General features: G+C 39.8%; 1 protein-coding gene across 1 annotated transcript in view; it reads right to left on the bottom strand.

Annotated features, from left to right (window-relative positions):
* Nucleotides 1-23,676, bottom strand: part of LOC135113781 (ammonium transporter Rh type B-B-like) — a 48,770-nt gene that overhangs the window by 16,928 nt on the left and 8,166 nt on the right. Inside the window, exons 3-6 of the mRNA XM_064029362.1 lie at nucleotides 15,932-16,032; nucleotides 12,685-12,865; nucleotides 8,992-9,142; nucleotides 5,327-5,465 (exon numbers count right to left, since the gene is read on the bottom strand). Of these exons, the coding sequence (XP_063885432.1) occupies nucleotides 5,327-5,465; nucleotides 8,992-9,142; nucleotides 12,685-12,865; nucleotides 15,932-16,032 (572 nt within the window). The remainder of the gene's footprint in view (nucleotides 1-5,326; nucleotides 5,466-8,991; nucleotides 9,143-12,684; nucleotides 12,866-15,931; nucleotides 16,033-23,676) is intronic.

Below are 23,676 nucleotides of genomic sequence, written 5' to 3'. Positions count from 1 at the left end.
GATCGTCGGTTGACTGTTCGAAAGATCGCAGATGAGCTTGGCATGAACCACAACAGCGTGTGGAAGATTATCACTGAAGATCTGGGCATGCGGAAAGTCTGTGCGAAGATGGTGCCGAGACTCCTGAACGATGACCAGAAGGGACGACGCATGCAGGTGTGTCAGGACATCCTCGAGCGTCTGGAAACTGAACCAGACTTGCTCAGGAGAGTCATCACCGGCGATGAGTCCTGGGTATTTGAGTACGACCCGGAGACCAAACGCCAGAGCCTTCAATGGAAGAGTCCGGCGTCGCCACGGCCGAAGAAAGCAAGGCAGTCCAGGTCCAGCTTCAAGGTCATGTTGATCGCTTTCTTCGATGTGAGGGGCATCGTCCACTGCGAGTTCTTGCCACAGGGCCAGACAGTCAACCAACATGTGTACAAAGAAGTACTGCGGCGTCTGCTTCGTGCAGTGCGCGAGAAGAGGCGGGAGTTGTGGCAGGGCAACTCGTGGCTGCTTCACCACGACAATGCGCCTGCTCACAATGCCCTGAGCATCAGAGAGTTCTTGGCCAAGAAGAACATCGCCGTGCTGGAGCAACCGCCCTACTCACCTGACCTCGCTCCGTGCGACTTCTTCCTCTTCCCCAAGCTCAAGGAGGTCATGAAGGGGACCCGTTTTGATGATGCGGACGACATCAAAAAGGCCGTGACGACGGAGCTGAGGAGCATCCCGCAAGAATCCTTCCAGCAGTGCATGCAAGCCTGGCAGAGAAGGATGGACAAGTGCATGCGGTGCCAGGGGGATTACTTCGAAGGAGATAACCTATAGTTTGTAGCCTGGATGTGAAATAAAACTTGTGTGGCACCAGTCCTGGAACTTTAATGACACACCTCGTATATATATATATATATATATATATATATATATATATATATATATATATATATATATATATATATATATATATATATATATATATATATATATATATATATATATATATATATATATATATATATATATATATATATATATATATATATATATATATATATATATATATATATATATATATATATATATATATATATATATATATATATATATATATATATATATATATATATATAGATAGATAGATAGATAGATAGATAGATAGATAGATAGATATATAGATATATATATTTTTTTTTTATGTAGGAAGGACACTGGCCAGACGACAAAAAAAAAAAAAAAAAAAAAGCCCTCTGAAATGCCAGTCTCATAAAAGGGTCAAAGCAGTAGTCAAAAATTGATGGATAAGTGTCTTGAAAACTCCCTCTTGAAGGAATTCAAGTCATAGGAAGGTGGAAATACAGAAGCAGGCAGGGAGTTCCAGAGTTTACCAGAGAAAGGGATGAATGATTGAGAATACTGGTTAACTCTTGCGTTAGAGAGGTGGACAGAACAGGGGTGAGAGATAGACGAAAGTCTTGTGCAGCGAGGCCGCGGGAGGAGGGGAGGCATGCAGTTAGCAAGATCAGAAGAGCAGTTAGCATGAAAATATCGGTAGAAGGCAGCTAGAGATGCAACATTGCGGCGGTGAGAGAGAGGATGAAGACAGTCAGTTAGAGGAGAGAAGTTGAGGAGACGAAAAGCTTTTGATTCCACCCTGTCTAGAAGAGCAATATGAGTGTAACCCCCCCTTACATGTAAAGCATACTCCATACATGGACGGATAAGGCCCTTGTACAGAATTAGAAGCTTAGGGGAGTGAGAAAAACTGGCGGAGAGTCTCAGAACACCTAACTTCATAGAAGCTGTTTTAGCTAGAGATGAGATGTGAAGTTTCCAGTTCATATTATAAGTAAAGGACAGACCGAGGATGTTCAGTGTAGAAGAGAGGGACAGTTGAGTGTCATTGAAAAAGAGGGGATAGTTGTCTGGAGTGTTGTGTCGAGTTGATAGATGGGGGAATTGAGGTTTTGAGGCATTGAACAATACCAAGTTTGTTCTGCTCCAATCAGAAATTTTAGAAAGATCAGAAGTCCAGCGCTCTGTGGCTTTCGTGCGTGAAATGTTTACCTCCTGAAGGGTTGGACGTCTATGAAAAGACGTGGAAAAGTGCATGGTGGTATCATCAGCGTAGGAGTGGATAGGACAAGAAGTTTGGTTTAGAAGATCATTAATAAATAATAAGAAGAGAGTGGGTGACAGGACAGAACCATGAGGAACACCACTGTTGATAGATTTAGGAGAAGAGTAGTGACCGTCTACCACAGCAGCAATAGAACGGTCAGAAAGGAAACTTGAGATGAAGTTACAGAGAGAAGGATAGAAACCGTAGGAGGGCAGTTTGGAAATCAAATCTTTGTGCCAGACTCTATCAAAAGCTTTTGATATGTCCAAGGCAACAGCAAAAGTTGTACCAAAATCTCTAAAAGAGGATGACCAAGACTCAGTAAGGAAAGCCAGAAGATCACCAGTAGAGTGGCCTTGACGGAACCTTTACTGGCGATCAGATAGAAGGTTGTGAAGTGATAGATGTTTAAGAATCTTCTTGTTGAGGATAGATTCAAAACTTTAGATAGGCAGGAAATTAAAGCAATAGGACGGTAGTTTGAGGGATTAGAACGGTCACCCTTTTTAGGAACAGGTTGAATATAGGCAAACTTCCAGCAAGAAGGAAAGGTAGATGTTGACAGACAGTGCTGAAAGAGTTTGACTAGGCAATGTACAAGCACGGAGGCACAGTTTCGGAGAACAATAGGATGGACCCCATCAGGTCCATAAGCGAGGGCATGGAAAACATCATTGCGAAGAATTTTAATAGGTGGCATGAAGTAGTTAGAGGGTGGAGGAGAGGGAGGAAGAAACCCAGAATAGAGTTTTTAGCAAAGGTTTGAACGAAGAGTTCAGCTTTAGAAATAGATGTGATAGCAGTGGTACCATCTGGTTGAAATATAGGAGGGAAAGAAGAAGAAGCAAAGTTATTGGAGATATTTTTGGCAAGTGCCAGAAGTCACGAGGGGAGTTAGATCTTGAAAGGCTTTGACACTTTCTGTTAATGAAGGAGTTTTTGGCTAGTTGGAGAGCAGACTTGGCATGGTTCCGGGAAGAAATATAAAGTGCATGAGATTCTGGTGATGGAACCAAACCAAGGTTTGGAATGTTTAGGTCGAGAAAAAGAGTGAAGGATGTACGCCTCCATACCAGACACTATCACCTCTGTTATGCGCTCAGCACGCAAAGACGGGTCTCTGACACGGAAGCAGTAGTCATTCCAAGGAAAATCGGCAAAATACCTCCTCAGGTCCTCCCAACTAGCAGTGGCAAAATGCCAGAGGCACCTTCGTTTAGGGGGATCCCGAGGAGGGATTGGAGCGATAGGACAAGATACAGATATGAGACTGTGATCGGAGGAGCCCAACGGAGAAGAAAGGGTGACAGCATAAGCAGAAGGATTAAAGGTCAGGAAAAGATCAAGAATGTTGGGCGTATCTCCAAGACGATCAGGAATACGAGTAGGGTGTTGCACCAATTGCTCTATAGGTTGTGGAGGATAGCAAAGTTGAAGGCTAGTTCACCAGGATGGTCAGTGAAGGGAGAGGAAAGCAAAGCAAGTAGCAAATATGACATAGCCAGTAACTGCGAGAAGCTGCTCAAAAATATGAATTGGAAACACCTGGAAAAGTGTAGCTTTACCATTAGTGACATATGGAACAAACATCATTAGCTTGACAAAAACAGAGATAGAGAAGTTACAAGGAATAGAGAATGGAGTATGGAGGGAAAATATTAGGACTATAATACGCATAAGAGACAGCACTGAGAGGAATAGTGGGAGCATGTACCATGGAAGCAAGAATGATGGGAGGAAGAATAAAGTACATGCACTATATAATAGCTCGAAGAGGCAATAGTCTACTGAAAAAAAAAAAAAATACCAGAAGAAATGCTGGTAAGGAAAGACAGGTGGCTGGAAGAGATAGGAAGATATATGAAAGGAGTGAACACTCAATTAAAGGAATTGGACAAGATGACAAAACAAAAGGTAAGAGACAAAAAGTGACTCAGTGGTACACAAAAAAATGTAGAAGTGAAATGGAAGAAAAATCTACTTTAAAAATATATAGGGAATACATAAAGTACATTGGAGGAGAAGACAACGTGTATGACAACAGATCAGCTTAAGTGTTACTATTTAAATGTTGAACTAACAACCAAAGACTGAAAGACAGAAACAGATTTAGACAAGAAGAAAGCAAATGTGATATGTGTGAGGTAGAAGTGAAAAATTTAATACACTTTATCTCGTGCTGCCCTGAATACCATGAAATCAGGAACCATAATTTAAAGCTGCAAAGACCATATATTGAACAAGAAGAACAGAAGATTGGAGAGTGTCTTTTCAATGAAAACAATGTAGAAGAAACAAAAAGGCCCTTAATTGAGTTTTGGATAAAAAAGAAAAAAAAAAAGCCGAAGGAAATCAGGGACCAACAGTGAATATATCAAGACGAAGCAAACCTAAAAGTGAAGAAAAACGAAGAGAGTGTAGTGATTACAAGACGAAGGAAACCAAAAAGTGAAGGAAAACGATAGGAAGGTGGCGTTGAAAAGGTACTGCCTTCTGACTAAGAACACCAACGAGGAGAAAGCCACACGGTCACCAGGAACACCACAGCTTGTAGCAGGCAAAGTGCAGAAACTTTTTCTCTGGACTTTGGTATCAGGAGCCAAGGGGCGATGAAGTGCGCCAAAGGATGTAGCAGGCAAGCTGCAGAAACTTATCTCTGGACTTTGGTAGCAGGAGCCAAGAGACGATGAAGAGCAGCCATGGTTTGAAGGCGGCACACGTGCTGAGTAGCGGAATCAAGCTGCCTAAGACGACAGCAGAGAAACCTCCAGGAGCTACAAGGCACCGGAAATAAGCTGAAGGCACCTGACGAAACCGGAGTAGCTGGCTGAGTGGACAGGGCATGTGTGTGGAGGCGATGGACATGGAACGGTGAACGCCAAGCTGCCCTCCTCACTTCTTCCACATGTTCTAGTTGATTCTTCTATTGTTGTTGGTTGTGTAGGATGCCCAAGGAACGCAGAGAAACTCAGTTGTAGGACGGCTGCTGTATAGTATTATAAGAATGCTGCAGTGGTACGGAAAAACAAGCATCCCATGTCCGAAGGCTTCCGAGGCCAAGCCCACTGCTCAGACAAAAGGTGTGGGGCAAGAAACAGGGTGGATGCAGCGTTGGACGTTGTCCGAAAAGGGCCAACATTTATTTACCCTTGACTGAAAGATGCTAACATGTGATGCACACACAAAAATAAACATCCTAAGTAATGTTGCACTGTTACTTACCTACGAGGGCAGTCACTTGCGAGGCGCTGGAGGGTTTAGGTGATGTATCAGGAGAATGTCTGGACAAGGCTCGCGACGTTGCCATCCCAAACACTGAGCCGAAGACGTGGATACTGACGCATCCTCCAAGGTCCACACTCTGCGCGAAAAAAAAAATAAATAAATAAAAAAAAATAAATAAAAATAAATAAAATAAATAAATAAATAAATAAATAAAATAAAATAAAATAAAATAAAATAAATAAATAAAATAAAATAAATAAAATAAATAAGAAAAATAAATAATAAATTAATTAAATAAATAATAATTGTGGCGGGAAGCCATGGGTAGTCCGTGTCTGCTCAGCCTTGCTGGCGGACAGGGGTAGTCCGTGTCCGCCTGGCCTCGGTGGCGGACATGCGACACGCGGGCAGTTTCACATATTTATCATTTTGTATAATATTGTTACACTATACTATATATCTACAGCTGAGCTTTACAACCGTGTTTCTTTAGTCACCTCTACACAGAAGTACTAGCAGAATTTAACTAGTACATAATAAATAAATAAATAAACAAAAATTATAAATAGATAAAAACACACCAATGATAAAATAATAAATTTCGATGAAAGAATCTGAATGGATGCCTCATCAACTCCCCTCCTTCAATGACTATCGATCTCTCACCGCCACCTTGCTGCATTTCTTGTTATCTTGTACCGTTACCTGTACGCTTACTGCTCTTCCGAAATTGTTAACCGCATGATTCCCTTTCTCTCTTCCAAGGCTTCGCTGCACAGGTCTTACTATTTGTTGTCATAGCTATTCTTTATACATTTTAGCTAATGTAAAAGTTAATCAATATTTCCACACTTTCATTCCTTTCAAGGGAAGCTGTGGAGTTCGACCTGCTTCAGTTCTTCTTCCATCCTACGACTTCGCCCGTTTCAAAAAACAAGACAATTCCATTTTTTAGTTTATCATTTATTTATTATTATTTTTGTTCATTTATTTTTTTTTATTTCTATGCTATAATTATCTTTTTCATGAACGCAGCATACTGAGCGATTTTTTTTTTTCTCATTCTTGAACTCTTTGCCAGACTCTCTTCACGAAAAAAATAAATAAATAAATGAATATATAGAAATACATGAATAAAAAAAATAATCATAATTGTAAAATGCCGTATGTCAGGTCTGCATACGTACTTCATACCACATATTTTCCATTTGCATTCGGTCAGTTTCTTGAGGAAGTTGCCAGTAACTAACTCTAGGAAACCGATTGGGAAATACAGGAAAGGAAGGTACATCCAACGTCACCATGGTAGACGCAACCCTGAAACCGAAAAGGTTACGGAAACACATCTAGTCGAGAACGTGTATCGCAAGAGACTGGCACCAAGAAACTGACCGAGGAAGACGCTGTGCTCCAAGCCACTACCTCAACAATGAAGACTGACAACGCAAGTCCAATGGAAGGACACCATCATGCCCCCCGGAACGTGAGGCCCTCGTGTTTGTGGAGAATACTTGTCTTCTAAACTTCTTAATGAATTATAGCTTCCCTTGTAAATATTATTAATTTAAAGTATTTTACTAATAATATAGTATTAGGCAGAACTTTAACCTTGCACCAGGAGAACCCTCTAATGTATATCAATGACTTGGATAGTGGAATTAGTAGTGATGTTAGTAAATTTGCGGATGACACAAAGATAGGTAGATTAATTAGGTCAGAATCGGATGCCATCGCCTTGCAGGCAGACTTAGATAGAATGAATGAATGGACGGATAGATAGCAAATGCAATTTAATATCAATAAATGCAAAGTGCTTAGCGTAGGTAGAGGAAACCCACACAATAGGTACACATTAGACAACCAAACTCTGGTAGGTACAGGGTACGAGAAGGATTTAGGAGTTATAGTTAGCTCTGAACTCCGTCTAAGGAAACAATGCATAGAAACAAGAAACAAGGCAAATAGGGTACTACTAGTAGGATTAATTTTTAGGAGTGTTAAAAGTAGAAGTCCGGGAGTAATATTAAAGTTATACTTGGCGCTGGTCAGACCTCATCTAGACTACGCTGTGCAGTTCTGGTCCCCACATTACAGGAAAGATATAGGTCTATTAGAATCAGTACAGAGGAGAATGACTAAAAGGATACAGGGGATGAGGAGTATTCCTTACGAGGCGAGGTTGAAGCTGTTAAATTTACATTCTTTAGAGAGACGTAGGTTAAGAGGGGACCTGATAGAAGTCTTTAAGTGGTATAAGGGTTATAACAAGGGAAATGTAAGCAAAATCCTTATGATCAGCAACCAGGGTAGAACAAGAAATAACGGGTTCAAGCTTGAAAAATTTAGGTTTAGGAAGGAGATAGGAAAAAATTAGTTCTCAAATAGAGTGGTAGATGAGTGGAATGGACTCAGTAATCATGTAGTTAGTGCTAGGACACTAGAGAGCTTTAAGAGAAAATTAGACAAGTTTATGGATGGGGATAGCAGATGGAAATAGGTAGGTGTGTTTCATACAGGGACTGCCACATGTAAGCCTGGTCGCTTCTTGCAGCTTCCCTTATTTCTTATGTTCTTATGTAACCCGGAGGCAAGCAGCGAGACCACAGGAGAAGGGGAAGCGTGCAGTTGGCAAGTTCAGAATAGCATTTAGCTTGGAAATATCAATTAAAGATAACATGAGAACCAACAATGTGGAGGAAATTAAGAGGTTGAAGACAATCAAGTAGAGGAGGGGAATCGATGAGACGAAAAGCTTTAAGCTCCACCTTGTTGAGAAGCTGTGTGATTGGACCCCACACACACGAGATGCGCATCCCATATAGGGACGGGAATCACTAGTTGCAGAAGACCATGGTACTGCTTCTTGTAGTGGTGTATCCAATATTTCATAATGTTTGGATCTTCCACGCTCAGCTCAGGCAAAAGCGTGTGGTAGACACTTCTTTCTCCTCTTTTACTCACCCAGGGACGTGTACATAGGCGTTTCCTTTTCCATTTTAGCTTCCGTTACGTCAAAAGAAATGCTGCTATCACTTCGGCATCATCGATGGAGGAAGACATCTTGCTGAGTTGCTGTTTGTTTATTATTATATTCATTTCCCGCCAGCCATCGGCCCCTTCCCAGCTGCCTTTGTGAACGTACTACATCCAGCTGGGAGAATTTATTGCTAGGTATTGCCGGCTTGTGGCGGCTGGCAATTCAGCAACGAATTGCCCAATGTGAACCAGCATTCATGCAACGGACAACTGTATATATTTAACAATAAAACAAGAATAGGAGGCGTGAGAATAATTCATAAATTTCCATAATAGGCTTTGAGGAATTGTATCCTACAAGATAAAGTAAAACAGGTACTTTGCAGAAGAGCAACAAAGCATATATTTTCTTTGTCAGAGATGAAACTGATGTGGAGTGGCGCGGTTTCGGCCGTGTGTTCTTCTTTAAGGTTCTCTAAGGTGGAAGTGGTAAGTCATTACTTCATTCCGCTGATACAAATACCAATTCTAGCAAAACATTCTACATATAGCCACATTATTTTCTATTATTTCACTAGCAAGCCTCGTATTCCTTACTCCACTAAACTGAATTAAGCAATTTGCCATCTTTCTTTGTCTGAATGTGATGTCTTTTGTCTATTTTTTCCCCCTCTCTCTCTGCCTACCTTGAAGACTGTGAAGGCGAGGTGGTGGTTAAGGAGATGGAGGGGTACGTGGACCATCATGAGCACCAGCATCTGCAGCGGTGAGGCAACTCCCACCACAGCGCCTTGAGCAATGCACGTGCCAATGCTGACCAACTCGGCCTCCAACACTCTACCGAAAAGTGAATAAAATGAATGGAGGGTGTAAGGTTTTCAATACTTTGTAAATAATGTAGATGTGTATAATTAGATACAGGTAAATAGAAATGTATAAAAAGGGTCATACACATATTAATGTCGGTAGGTATTATATAGCTTTTCTGATGAAATGTGAGGTTCACATATAGGAGGCAGTAGACACCCGTTGAAACGATAATTACTCCTAGTGAGATCTAAACAATGGATCAGGGGGTGCTGTGAAGTAAACAATAACCCAACTGTGACCTCACGGAACGTGTGTTTCGCAACACAAAGGGGCAGTCACAGCCATCCTCTAAAGACCACTTCCTTCCTTCACACAAAATTACATGCACGCACACCCTTCACTTAAAATTCTAAATTAAATATGGCGACTCCTACACATCCTCGGAGTGCCCTTCTGTGGAAGGGGCTAAAAATGTCTCCAGGTCGGACTGTTCTTCTAGCATCGACCGTAAGTGTCTTGAGACCCCACTCAACTTTTTCTTTATTAACTTCTACAACATTCGTGGCCTTAGATTTCATTCTCAATCCGTAGAACACTACCTCTCCACTAATAAACCTCGTCTTTTTTTCCTCACTGAAACACAGATGTCTGAGGTAACTGACAGTAGCCACTTTTCTGTTCCCTTCTACTTTCTTTATCCTCATTTTCAATCCAAAACAGGATGTTGCGCCTGTTTGCTCCTATTTGCTTTAGGCCGTGAAGGATAGCAAAGTTAAAGGCTAGTTCACCAGGATATTTAATGAAAGGAGAGGAAAGCTAAAGCTGGTGGTGAGCATATAGTCTCAAATATTTATTCATTTTTTTTTCTATTGTCAGAGGAGTTAGCGAGCGGTATACAGCACAAATAAACTTTAGTTTGAGAGTAGGCACGAGAGCAGGTTATGCTCTCGTGCCTACTCTGCCCCTGGCGTTTTGCCTCTGTTAAATTGTGAGGGACCTGAAGAGGTATTATTCTGATTTTCCTTGGAATGACTACTACTTCCTTGTCAAAGACCTGTCTCTGTGTGCTGAGTGCATAACAGAGGTGATATTGTCTGGCATGGAGGCGTACATTTCTCGCTTTTCTCTCGACCTAAACCTTCCAGACTTTAGTTTAACATAAACTGTTCTTGTCCTGTACATGATAGAGAAGTGGTCCATTAAAAGTACTTTGGCTTTCTATCACTTGAATCTCATGCACTTTATATTTCTGCCTAGAATCATGCCTGTTCTCCAACTAGTCAAAACTCCTTCATTAACAGAAATTGTCAAAATCTTTCAAAATCTACTTCTAAAGCTGAACTCTTCGCTCAAACCTTGGATGATTTAGGGCTTTTCCTCCACCTCCTCCGCCCTCACTTGCTGGAAGTTTGCCTACATTCAGCCAGTTCCAGAAAAGGGGTGATCGCTCTAATCCCTCAAACTACCATCCTATTGCTTTAATTTCCTGCCTCTCAAAAGTTTTTAATCTATTCTCAACAGAAAGTTTCATAAACATCCATAACTTCACAATCTTCTATCTGATTGCAAGTATGGGTTCTATCAAGGCCGCTCTACTAGTGATCTTCTGGCTTTCCTTAATGAGTCTTGATCATTCTCTTTTAGGGATTTGGTGAAACTTATGTTATTGCCTTAGACATATCATAAGCTTTTGATATAGTCTGGCACAAAGCTTTGATTTTCAAATTACCCTCCTATGGCTTCTATCCTTCTATCCTGTTATCTCAAGTTTCCTTTCTGAACGTTTTATTGCGCTGTGGCAGACGGACACTGTTCTCCTCCTAAGGGTGCGACCACACGGTCGAACACTGTCTGTCGGACGAACACTGTTACCATATCATAAGGCGGAGCATGATGACGCCATAAGCGTTGAAACGAGGGAAGTTGATTTGGTAACAATGGTACCAGATGAAGCTGTACACCACAGTATCTACTTTGTTCACCAGGCAAAGACCGGCAACGTTCGAAGCTGATTTCCGCTGGCAACACACAGGTATTAAAGTCAGTTTAGTGAGGGCTCGGGAGACAGGTGGTTGTTGCTAGCGTCTGGTGCGGTACATCATAACCATGGTGCACAATAAGTAAAAAAAAAAAATAAATAAAAAAAGCCAAGAAAATAGCACTATGAAGCATGATAACTGCTGCTAGAGTTGAGAAGGGAACTTTGTTCATTGTGTGTCTGGCAATATCGTCCTTCCACGTCTCTGTCCCGCCAGTGTTCGAAGTTTCGAAACTACGAACACGTGTAGTGTCCGCTACACCCGTTGGTGCTCGCTGCTGACGTCATCAGCGCTTCTTTCTGCTTCCCATTGTTAACTGGCAACAATGTTCGACCGTGTGGACACACCTTTAAGTCTATTAAGAGAGGTGTTCCTCAGGGTTCTGTATTGTCATCCACTCTCTTCCTATTATTCATTTGTAATCTTCTAAACCAAACTTCTTTTCCTATCCACTCCTACACTGATAACACCCTGCACTTTTCCATGCCTTTTCGTAGGTAGTAAACAGTTCACACAGGGAAGCCAGAGAACGCCTAAGGATCTCTCTAAAATTTCTGATTGGGCAGAGCAAATTTAGTATTGTTCTGTGCCTCAAAACTCAATTCCTTCAACTATCAACTCGACACAACCTTCTAGATAACTATTCCCTCTTCTTCAGTGAAAATCAATTGTCTCTCTCTTCTATACTGATATCCTCGGTCAATCCTTTACTTATAATCTCTTTTACTTATCATCTCCAGCTAAGACAGCGTCTATGAAGTTAAGTGTTCTGAGTCGTCTCCGCCAGTTTTTCTCCCCCTCCCTCCTCCCTCCCAACATTCTCAATCATTCATCCCTTTATCTGGTAAATTCTGGAACTCCCTGCCTGCTTCTGTATTTCCTTCTTCCTATGACTTGAATTCTTTCAAGACATCTTTTGACGACCGCTTTTGACTCTGGGGACCGGCACCTTTCTTAAAATTTTCTTGCCCTTTGTTGGTGCCTCTTCTACATAAAAAAATAAAATAATATATATATATATATATATATATATATATATATATATATATATATATATATATATATATATATATATATATATATATATATATATATATATATAATAAAAGGAGATATAATTCCATTTTTTTTTTTTTTTATACATCAGAATGGTTTACCTTAAAAGTTTGCATTCACACAACCTAGTCTGTCATGGATTCGCGTCTTCCTCCAGTGAAGGAAAGTGACACTCAACGTAATCAATGTAATGTTCTGGACTTTTGTTTAAGGAATGTTGAATAGCCATTCTGTCACAGGCCCAGATGCCAAGGAAAAAAAAAGTATGGTAACACGACATAAGTAAGGCTCAAGTCATCCCATCCTTATCTTGTGAATGATGGACGGTTAAAATTTATAGCAGGTAGAAGGTAATGAAAAAGAGTAAGGATTAACATAATAATCAGTACCAATCAAATTCTCTCTCTCTCTCTCTCTCTCTCTCTCTCTCTCTCTCTCTCTCTCTCTCTCTCTCTCTCTTTCTCTCTCTCTCACCTGGTCACGTCAAGATCCACAGGATTATCATCGCCGTCCAGGAAGCCTCGACACAGCACGGCCCACTGTAACGCCAGCCCTGCCAGCAGCAGCGTCCACCCCACACCGGAGAGCAGGTGTCCCGGCGCTCCGGTTACCCGCATCCCGAGACCCACCAGCATAACGACTGTGCCCAGGACATCTGTGTAGAATGGTATGCTGAGTAAGAGTACTGCTGTGCGATTCCACTCGTGTTTTGTCACATATTTTATCCATTCATTTGTGAAGCCTCCAGTTGTCTTGTGATGCCAATACATTTTGCTTCATCTTATAACTTAAATTGGATTGCCTTCCCCCCATCCAAGCACCTTGCCATGTTGTACGGATGTGCTGCTATCATTTGTTTGTTTTATACGGTTGCACGATCACTCTTGGTAACACCACTTAAGTGGCGTCCCGCAAGGTACCTGGCAGTATTGCTATCTTGGTACTTTTTACGTATCTAACAAAAGCATTATGCATGAAATTCTTAAGGTTAGTAATCAAGATAGGACTAAAAGTAACATACTTGTTTATTACAGTTTCAAATAGAGTGGTAGATGACTAAAATACTCAGTCATAGTTTGCTTACTAGTACCTAGTTAATAGTACCTAGTTTAAAAATGTAATATTAGGTAAATCATTTGTCATCTATTTTTATTTATTATCTAATGCCTCACAAGTTATAGAAGACAGTTCAGTCAAAAAATGGGAGGAAAATTCGCTCAGTTTCCCTCTTAGAATGTTAAAGTAAGTTGTTATAATATTGGCCTACATAATTTAAAATGTGTCATCATATTACGATCTCGAAGCGATTCAGATAGTGGGAAGGGAGGCTGAAAACAGAAACAAGTAGAGAGTTCCACAGTTTACCAATGAAAGGGATGAGAGAATAAAAGCAATGATTAGTTCTTGTATTAGTATAATGGACAGGATAGGGAAGGAGTAAATACTTGTGCAGCGAGGCACAACATAAGCTTAGTAAAAACAAGAACAGTGACCATGAAAACGAGAATTGATGAGGTGAAAACTTTTGGATCCCCACCGTATTTACTCGTAGGAGGGGTTGAAGTCGATTCTTTCAATGTACGGGAGCTGTACTGCATAGAAGAATTGATAAAGTCCCTTTGCGGGGACTTTAATTGTGGGGATATAGGATAAGAGGAAGGCAACGAGGGGGAGGAGGGAGCCGAAGACGAAAAACCTTCCTTGTCTGAATGTCTACTCGGATCTTGCCAACTTCCTTTTGAAAGCCAGGAAAAAATTCCTTAATGAAATGAAATATATTTGGCAGATTAGTGATGGTATAAATGCTGCAAAGCCCATTTCATCTTTTCTTGCATCTTTTGTTCACAACAATACTTCATCTTCCTTTGACTTGGAAAATTTAAAGACATCACCAAATGAAGTTACTACATGAGAAATTTTAATGTTAAGTAAAAATCTTGAGAAGAACTGTCGGAGACAGATATCGATAAAAAAAAATAAATAAATAAATAAATAATAATAATAATAAACAAAAAAATAAATAAAGGAATACATTTTGTTTCGGAAATTTTGAGGTTATTTTTTCTAATCTAAATATTCTTAATTCTTGTCTAACTTAAGTAAAGCCAAGAAATGTTAAAACATGTAATATCATGTCATCCATCGGCGATCTGGTGTATGGGGTTAGCATACTCAGGGGGCAAGTGTGTAGAGACCCAGAAAACAACTGCTTATGCTGTTCTAATGTAAATGAAAAGAAAATAATAAAACACAGTGGTCCTCTGCTCATCGCTGGTATTAGGGAACAATAACCACCGCGATGAGCGAAAATCAGCGATATTTTTTCATTCCCCCTAAAGAGACCCAAAAATTATATTTCAACACCTAGCAACCTCTTAAAAATGTCTGTTCCTTCCCTCCCCTCTCTCTCTCTCTCTCTCTCTCTCTCTCTCTCTCTCTCTCTCTCTCTCTCTCTCTCTCTCTCTCTCTGTCTCTCTCTCTCTCTCTTTCTCTCTTTCTGTGAAAGTAAGAACAATCCTGAGAAATGCTAAATGAAATGAGACTGATAGAGAATGAAATTGGGTTTATACGAGAGTGAGAATGAGTGAGAAAGGACGAAAGGAAAATACCATAACAACATAAGAAAGAAGCCATCAGGCCTACACGTGGCAGTCCTTGTATGAAATATACCTATCTATCCTCCTCATTCATAAATCTATCTGATCTTCTCTTAAAGCTCCCTGATGACTCAACAAACAACTTGATTACTGAGTCTATTCCATTCATCTACCACGCTATTAGAGAACCAGTTCTTTCCTATCTCTTTTTTTAAACCTAAATTTTTCAAGTTTGAACCAGTTCTTTCTTGTTCTGTCCTGGTTACTGTTCCGAAGAATTTTGCTTGCGTCCCCCTGCTATAACCGTTATATCACTTAAAGACTTCTATCAAGTCCCCTCTTAACCTACGTCTCTCTGAAGAATCAATCTAGCTTTGTAAGGAATAATCCTCATCCACTGTATCTTTTAGTCATTCTCCTTTGTACTGATTCTAGTAGACCTATATCCTTCCTTACTAAATGCACTTTACGTCACGTCATAGAATGAAGGAAGGGGAGAGAGAGAGAGCGTATTATGACTCCCTTGTCCCTTATATCTGACAAATAAGGATGAGGAGAGGTGACAGGGAGGGAGGCTTGAAACCAGACGAAAGATTTTGGCTAGATGTTGTAACCAAATTGACAAAATAACAAATAGTTGAGGCATGAGAGTCTTTTCAACTTGAATAAAAATCCTCTCTTGAACATCTAAGTCTGTCAAGTGTTGATTTAGAAGGCTTTGCTTGTGAGTGAAGAAACATGCCTGTGGTATTACCGTAAAGAGGAAGATGAAAAAGTAAATGGGAAGGGAAGAGTTGAGGTTGAAAGTGAGAAAGGAAATACGAATACGGTGGTAGATGAAAGGTGACGGACAGGCTGTCTCGCTTTTCGTATACGTGTATTTAAGTTAATTCGCTTCTATTTGTCTAAGAAAATAATTCAAATGGGTATTTTGCACATGTCTGAGGGCTCACTTCCGCTTTCCACTTTTTTCCATTGTTTTTTCCTCTCTCATTCTTTCTTCTCTCTGTCTTGTTGTCTTCAGCATTTGACTTTCTTTGCTCATCTTTATTCCTAGTCTTCCTCATAATATCTCCTAACTATCTCCTACTTCCACACTCTTATATTTCTTCCACTTGGCTTACTGTGATGGAGGTGAAGGCTGGGGTTATCTCCAGGAACGCTGCCACCCATAATAGGGTAATGGTTGTTCAAACCGTGGGAGGCGTCTGCAGCTTCTCCGTACCTGTGAAGGAGAATACTGATCAGGTGTGAGTGTAGGGAAAGAGACATCACACTTTTTTTTTTTTTGCTATGGTATCGGGGAAGATTATCATCAGTACCTTTGCCCGAATAAAAGAGAGACTGCGGACGTCTTACCGGTTAGTGGAGACAGTGTAAAGTATAAAGTTTGGGGAATGCGCTATAATTACACGTGGTCTCGACGCTAATCTCTGTCTTATGTCCGGTTTACACTGGTCCGTATTTACGGTTTACGGATTCCTTCTCTGTTCACCGTCCGACAATGACGTCATCACCATGTCCGTTCAAGCGACTGTAACGGGAATCGGGCCCCGTTTCCGCCTCAGCTTGAGCGGACGCCGTCGAGCGGAAGAGCTGAACTGAGTTCAAATTTGTAAGGAATGACAGTCACAACGCTGCGCGTACCGATATTTTGAATGTTCTAGATATGATATTCAAGTGTATGATAACATTTTTTTGTAATTACACCTTTGTAGTGTATATGCTATATTGCTAATTGCAATTTTTTTTTTACATTGTTTATGGAAAGAGAAGTGAATGTTGTCCCAGCAAGAGGTGAGGTAACATCGCAAAGCTATGTAAAACACAAACATACGAATGTACTAGAGTGGAGGGAGGTGTCGAACATTGATTTCATCACAGCAACCTGTAGCCACGCACAGGCCTCATTCAACAGGTACGATAATGAAAGTCTATTAACTGACAACCGGACAACCGAAAAATACTAGTATAACCTCCCTCTCCACCACACCGTGCATTGATACGGCAGACACTATACTGATCCAGAAGTATCTCACTGTCAACTGTCGGCGTACCAACACTCCTCCTCATTGGCCTTTCTTCGTCAGCTGCGAGCAGCAAGCTGGCAAGAAGTACAAATTCCACGTTGAGGAGGTCTCTTGTTCGCTCAGCCATGTTGACAAACAATGAATGCGGATAGTCAGCGATCAACTTTTCCGATCAATACAGACTGTTTGTAACGTCATTACGGTGAACTGAGATGGAATCCGTAAAAACGGAACGGTGTGAACCCGGCCTTACCTGAGCTGGTGGTGGATGACATCAAGGCTCATCCCAGGACACAAGAACGCTGTACCTTCTGGGTGTCCACGATTTATTATTATCAAGTTTCTCCAAGTAGTACCCATTTACCTAACAACCCGAAGGAAGGGATCAACATGTGTGGGCTGTGAATTATGCCCCAGATTCGAACCAGAGCCTACGGATTTATAGCCGGGCGTACCATCCACTGCACCATGGATGTGCTTATGAAATAAAGTATGATTCCTTGCCAAAATCTGGTAATGCAGGACTGTAAATTTAATTTACCATCAGTCGTGCTTGGAATGGGGCAAAAGCACCCGTTGCCAGCCCGACTGAAATAAAGCTTCGTTAATTGGGTCAACATTACACAAGTGAGGATGAGGTGCAGAAAATTATCGGACAGCTAATGTACAACTTAGAAGTCGATCACTGGTTAAATTTTGTATAGGAGGGAACACACACACACACACACACACACACACACACACACACACACACACACACACACACACACACACACACACGAGATCCAGCTCTTCACCCACAGAGTAAAACTGTTGTTTTACGATTTCCTCTCAGAAATAAGCGCTCCATTTATATTGCATTTTATCTAAGATCCCATTACACCATCCTATTCAAATGATTCTCCACTATAAAAATGAAATTATTTCAGTACTCTCTAATTGTTTTTTTTTTTTTTTTTTCATATGAATTCCCCAGCTGAATCAGGGTTAAGTCAATGCTTCCTAACGGAGAACTTTTTTGGGTTTGGAATTTCGGAACCATTACTCCAAGTGGATGCCCTTACCCACCTAAGAACGCTACCCTTCGCCACCTGTGTGATGACTGATCTTCCTTCCAGTCTCACATTTGCTGAACCCATCTGGAACAAACGCCATCACAACAATCTTTTCTTCGTTATTAAACTTGCCAGGACGAATTAAAATATAAGGAGAATTATATGTGAGCGATAAAATGGGAAGGCTGCGATAAGCGCGAAACGGGCAGGGGAGCGCAGGAGACATCTGATCCCTAGCGTTACCAGATCTCTTCTGACGAATGCTGGAGTCCACCTAGAATTATACTAGATTTAACGAAATTATGCTATAGGAATGACAAAATTGTGCCAACTTTATGCTAGAAAAAAAGGAATGTTTATTTTTCTGTTCTATAACTACATTGCAAAATAAAGTAAAACAGTTAATCGTACATCATTATAACTTAAACCGTACATCATTATAACTTAAACGGCAGCTATTAGGGCCCTTCTTATAAAAATAAGCATTCATGATTCTTGAATTCATTAAACAGCGGTGTATCATAGTATTAATGAATTAAATCCAACATCTGGTTCCATATTTACATCAAGCTTATACCTCATTACTTATCCAGGCTATACATTTCCATCCTCATTGCCTTAATCATATCAAATTTATAGCATTCACTTGAATTCCTTATTCTTTCTCCAATCATTAGTTCATTTGTCAGAGATATATTTGACAGCCCGTTCTTTTTCCAACTTTTCTTTAGGTTATCTACAGAGAAGATTCGCTAGCAGTCAGCATTAAAAACTGGTACGCTAAGTAAGGCTCTAGCAAATTTAGAGAGGGTTGGTTACCTTTCACTTGTATTAACATTTGACCAAAAACCCATCAGCATTACCATATATCAACAAAGCATGCTATTCACATACCAACTCTTGTTGCTCATTTTCTGCAATGATATTTGGAAATTTTGAGGAAACATCCATAGGAGACAGTTTTTCACTTCCTACATTTACAAGCACAGTGGGATCAAGAGTAACAGGTCACTGATAGAACAAGCGGTGCTTGTTCTATCAAGAACATCTGGAGACGATCAAACATCTGACTCAAATTAACATGACTTTCAAGCAACTTTGCAAACTTGAGCCCGCCCTATACTTAAGTTACTGGAAGATAAATGAGAGGCTTTTTTGGATAAACACACTTAGGCGTAACACCCAGTAATACAAATGTACCAAAGTGCCTTTGTTTATATATTTAATAGCGATTGTTGCACTATTTTATTCTTCCTTTACACAGTATCCTCTTACTTACCGGAATACCTTAAATGTCGTAGAGTTTTGCTAAATAGCTCATGATTATGTTACAATGATGATAAACTGCCATAAATGCTAGAAATTATACTAACCACAGATAATTTGCTGGAATTATTTCAAAAGCATAAAATTATGCAAAATATTTTAACTCTAATCTCCCCTTTGTATGTTTGACAGTTATTGTTGCTGATTAAAATACTGAGCATAGTATCTTTATGTTCAAGTGAGTTCCCATGCGTGACAATTTAACATTTCTTAAGACCTCCCATGGCTGCAAATCGAACTCCTAAGCTTTGTTCTATTGGCACACTATGGTGTTTATAATTCGTATTTTTTTTCTTCCAAACACTATATATATATATATATATATATATATATATATATATATATATATATATATATATATATATATATATATATATATATATATATATATATATAGTTTACTTAGTTATATATATAGTTTCGATTCTCGATTTTCTATTTCATTATAAATGTATCGATTCTCTTTGTTCTGCTGATGAATGCCGCATGTAACATTATATATATATATATATATATATATATATATATATATATATATATATATATATATATATATATATATATATATATATATATATATATATATATATATATATATATATCGTTACATGTGACGTTTATCAGCATAAAAAGAGAGTCGAAGAAAAAACAGAGAGAAGGGAGAAGAATGTTGCTAGAAAAAAGAAATTGCGTCATGTTAGTGTAATGTTGCGTCAGCCAATGCAGCCTGCTCGCCGAATTCGCTTGTAAACATTACTGCATCAAACAGTCAAATGGGCATGTTTACAAGCGAATTCCTCCCTTATAGACTGTGGTCCGTTGGAAGCCAAAAGAAGATTTTACTGAGGTGACGAAGTTCACAACAAAATGTAAGAATAATAGTACTGAATACAAAAATAATGTATCTGAGTCGTCAAACCGTCCTAAGAAACCATGAGCCGAATATATCATCTACCGAATTTATCATCACACCAGCAAGATGATAACTCCGAGATGACAGAGCGCAAATGAGCCATCGAATCTTACTTCTGGTACGTTGTTCGCATATGCACGGACCTTGAGTGCTGGCTGGACCTCGAATGAACCTACACCGGTGTTAGTGTAGGTGAATAGCGTGCCAGACGTACGATTCGATGGCTCATTTGCGTTCTGCCGTCATGGAGTGAGCATCTCCTTGCTGGTACATTCACCACTTACATTTACCTTTCCTCTCTTTCCTCAACCCATTATACTCATCACCGCACTTTCGTCCCTTATCGAGTGTGTCCATTGGAAACTAAGACACACCTCATGTCAGGTACTTCCTACCTCAAAATTAAATGGTGCTGTATTATATATACACTGTGATGCGATAAAAAAGGCAAGTTAGTGTAATATATATATTTTAATGATACTTGCATTTTCTTTTTCTTTTTTTTTTTTTTTTTTTTTTTTGCAAACACCACAATATTTGACAACGTTTCCTCCAGGCGCTGGCACGTCATCATGGATAACCGAGTGAGATCACATGGCTAGAGTGACTGTGTTAATCCATGATCACTTCTCGCGCCGCCATCCAGGATGGAAGCTACCTCTTCCGCTCACTTTCGTCACCTCCACAGCCAAGAAAAGAGCTTATTTACTCAGTAAATAAGTATTTTGGGGGGGGGAAGAAAAGGATAATAAGGGGTCATTACTTAACCTCTCAAGAGCTGTTGCCCGAATAGCAAAAGCTACCAATGTGCCTTGACTTTTACCTCGATAGTGGTGTGGAAAAAAGTCGTAACCAAAGAATAAAAATGTAACATCATAGTTTAAGGGAAATGGCATATCTTAAATCGTCTAAATCACATTTAGACGAAATTCACAATGGAAAGAGAGAGAGAGAGAGAGAGAGAGAGAGAGAGAGAGAGAGAGAGAGGTGGTGTGTGGGGAGCGAGGTTATCAGCTACACATAGGCTCTAATCTGATAATTGGCCCAGTACAAGGTTTGTCAGTGCCGCAAGCTGAGGAATCCCTGGAAAGGGCAACGCCTCAACGCTAATTCAAAATGGTCTGACGATAGGTATTTTTCCTCTGTAATTAACCGAGACAGTAAGCTGCCTCGTTTAGGCTCCTTTAGGGTTGTCAAGAACCAGAGGACTAAATAAAGTAATATAATATCTTGTTGGGCAGTCAGAGTGGTCTCAGTTCTGTCTCACTATAGCATGTGGCTTAGCAAGCCTTTTCTGTGATAAGGTATTATGTATTTTGTATATTTCCTGTGGTTGGAGGGCGATCTCTAAGGCTTGTAACTGGATATATATATATATATATATATATATATATATATATATATATATATATATATATATATATATATATATATATATATATATATATATATATATATATATATATATATATATATATATATATATATATATATATATATATATATATATATATATATATATATATATATATATATATATATATATATATATATATATATATATATATATATATATATATATATATATATATATATATATATATATATATATATATATATATATATATATATATATATATATATATATATATATATATATATATATATATATATGAGGCAGTAGGCATCTGCCGAAGCGATAATTACTCCTAGTGTGGTCTAAAGCACAGGATCAGAGGGTGCTGTGAACTTATTATTAAACCCAGCTGTGATTTCACTGAACGTTTTCCTTTATGTTTCACAACACAAAGGGGCAGTCATAGCACGCCCTCCAAAGGTAACTATCTTCCTCCACACAAAACTACAAGCACGTAGTTACACACACACCCATTACTCAAAATTTCAAAATTATCATGGCGACTCCTACACCAGCCTCGGAGTCCCCATCTGGGGAAGGAACAACAAATGTCCACAAGTCAGACTGCTCTTCTGATAGCGACCCTAAGTGTCTTGATAGCCCCCTGAACTTTTTCTTCATTAACTTCCGCAACATTCGCAGTCTTAGACCTAATTTTCATACATACAGGTGTCTGAGGCAACTGACAGGAGCTCCTTTTCTGTTCCCTCCTGCTTTATCCTAATTTTCAATCTAAATCTGGATGTTGCGTTTATGTGCACAACGACTTAACCTGCTCTCGTGCCCACGCTCCTGAATCTTCCGAATTTTTCACCATCTCGCTACGACTACAGAGTCACTCTCAAGGCTAAATTTATTTGTGCTGCATACCTCTCACCTAATTCCTCTGATTAAAAGAAATTCTTTGACTACTTAACTTCCAAAGTGGAGCACATTTTGACTCCCTTCCGTTTTGCAGAGATCACCATTTTTGGAGACTTCAATGTTCACCACCAGCTTTGGCTTTCCTCTCCCTTCACTGACCATCCTGCTGAACTAACCTTCAACTTTGCTATTCTCCACGACCTAGAACAGTTGGTGCAACACACTACTCGTATTCCTGACCATCTTGGAAATACGCCCAACATTCTTGACCTTTTCCTAACCTCTAATTCTTCAGCTTATGCTGTCACCCTTTCTTCTCCGTTGCGCTTCTCCGATCACAATCTCATGTCTGCATCTTGTCCTATCACTCCAATCCCTCCTCAGGATCCCCCTAAGCGGAGGTGCCTCTGGCGTTTTGCCTCTATTAGCTGTGGGGACCTGAGGCGGTATTTACCTGATTTTCCTTGGAATGACTACTGCTTCCGTGTCAGAGACCCGTCTCTGTGTGCCGAGCGCATAACAGTGATAGTGTGTGGCATACAGACGTACATTTCTCACTCTTTTCCTCGACCTAAACCTTCCAAACCTTGGTTTAACACAGCCTGTTCTCGTGTTATACATGATAGAGAGATGGCCCACAAAAGGTACTTAAGCCTTTAATCACCACAATTTCATGCAATTTATATTTCTGCCCACAGACATGCCAAGTCTGTTCTCCAACTAGTCAAAAACTCATTCATTTACAGAAAGTGTCAAAACCTTTCAAGATCTAACTCCCCTCGTGACTTCTGGTATCTAACCAAAAATATCTCCAATAACTTTGTTTCTTCTTCTTTCCCTCCTTTATTTCAACCAGATGCAACCACTACTATCACATCTATCTCTAAAGCTGAACTCTTCGCTCAAACCTTTGCTAAAAACTCTACCTTGAACGATTCAGGGCTAGTTCCTCCCTCTCCTCCACTCTCTGACTATTTCATGCTACCTATTAAAATTCTTCGCAATTATGTTTTCCATGCCCTCGCTGGCCTAAACCCTCGGAAGGCTGATGGATCTGATGGGGTCCCTCCTATTGTTCTCTGAAACTGCTGAAACTGTGCCTCTTTGTTTGCACCTTGCCTAATCAAACTCTTTCAACTCTGTTTGTCAACATCTACCTTCTCTTCTTGCTGGAAATTTGCCTACAGTCAGCCTGTTCCTAAAAAGGATGATCATTCTAATCATCCAAACTACTGTCCTATTCTTTTAATTTCCTGCCTATCTA

Source organism: Scylla paramamosain, chromosome 26 (genome assembly GCF_035594125.1).
Source record: "Scylla paramamosain isolate STU-SP2022 chromosome 26, ASM3559412v1, whole genome shotgun sequence".
NCBI lineage: Eukaryota > Metazoa > Arthropoda > Malacostraca > Decapoda > Portunidae > Scylla > Scylla paramamosain.
This window is presented reverse-complemented; position numbering and strand designations above follow the sequence as displayed.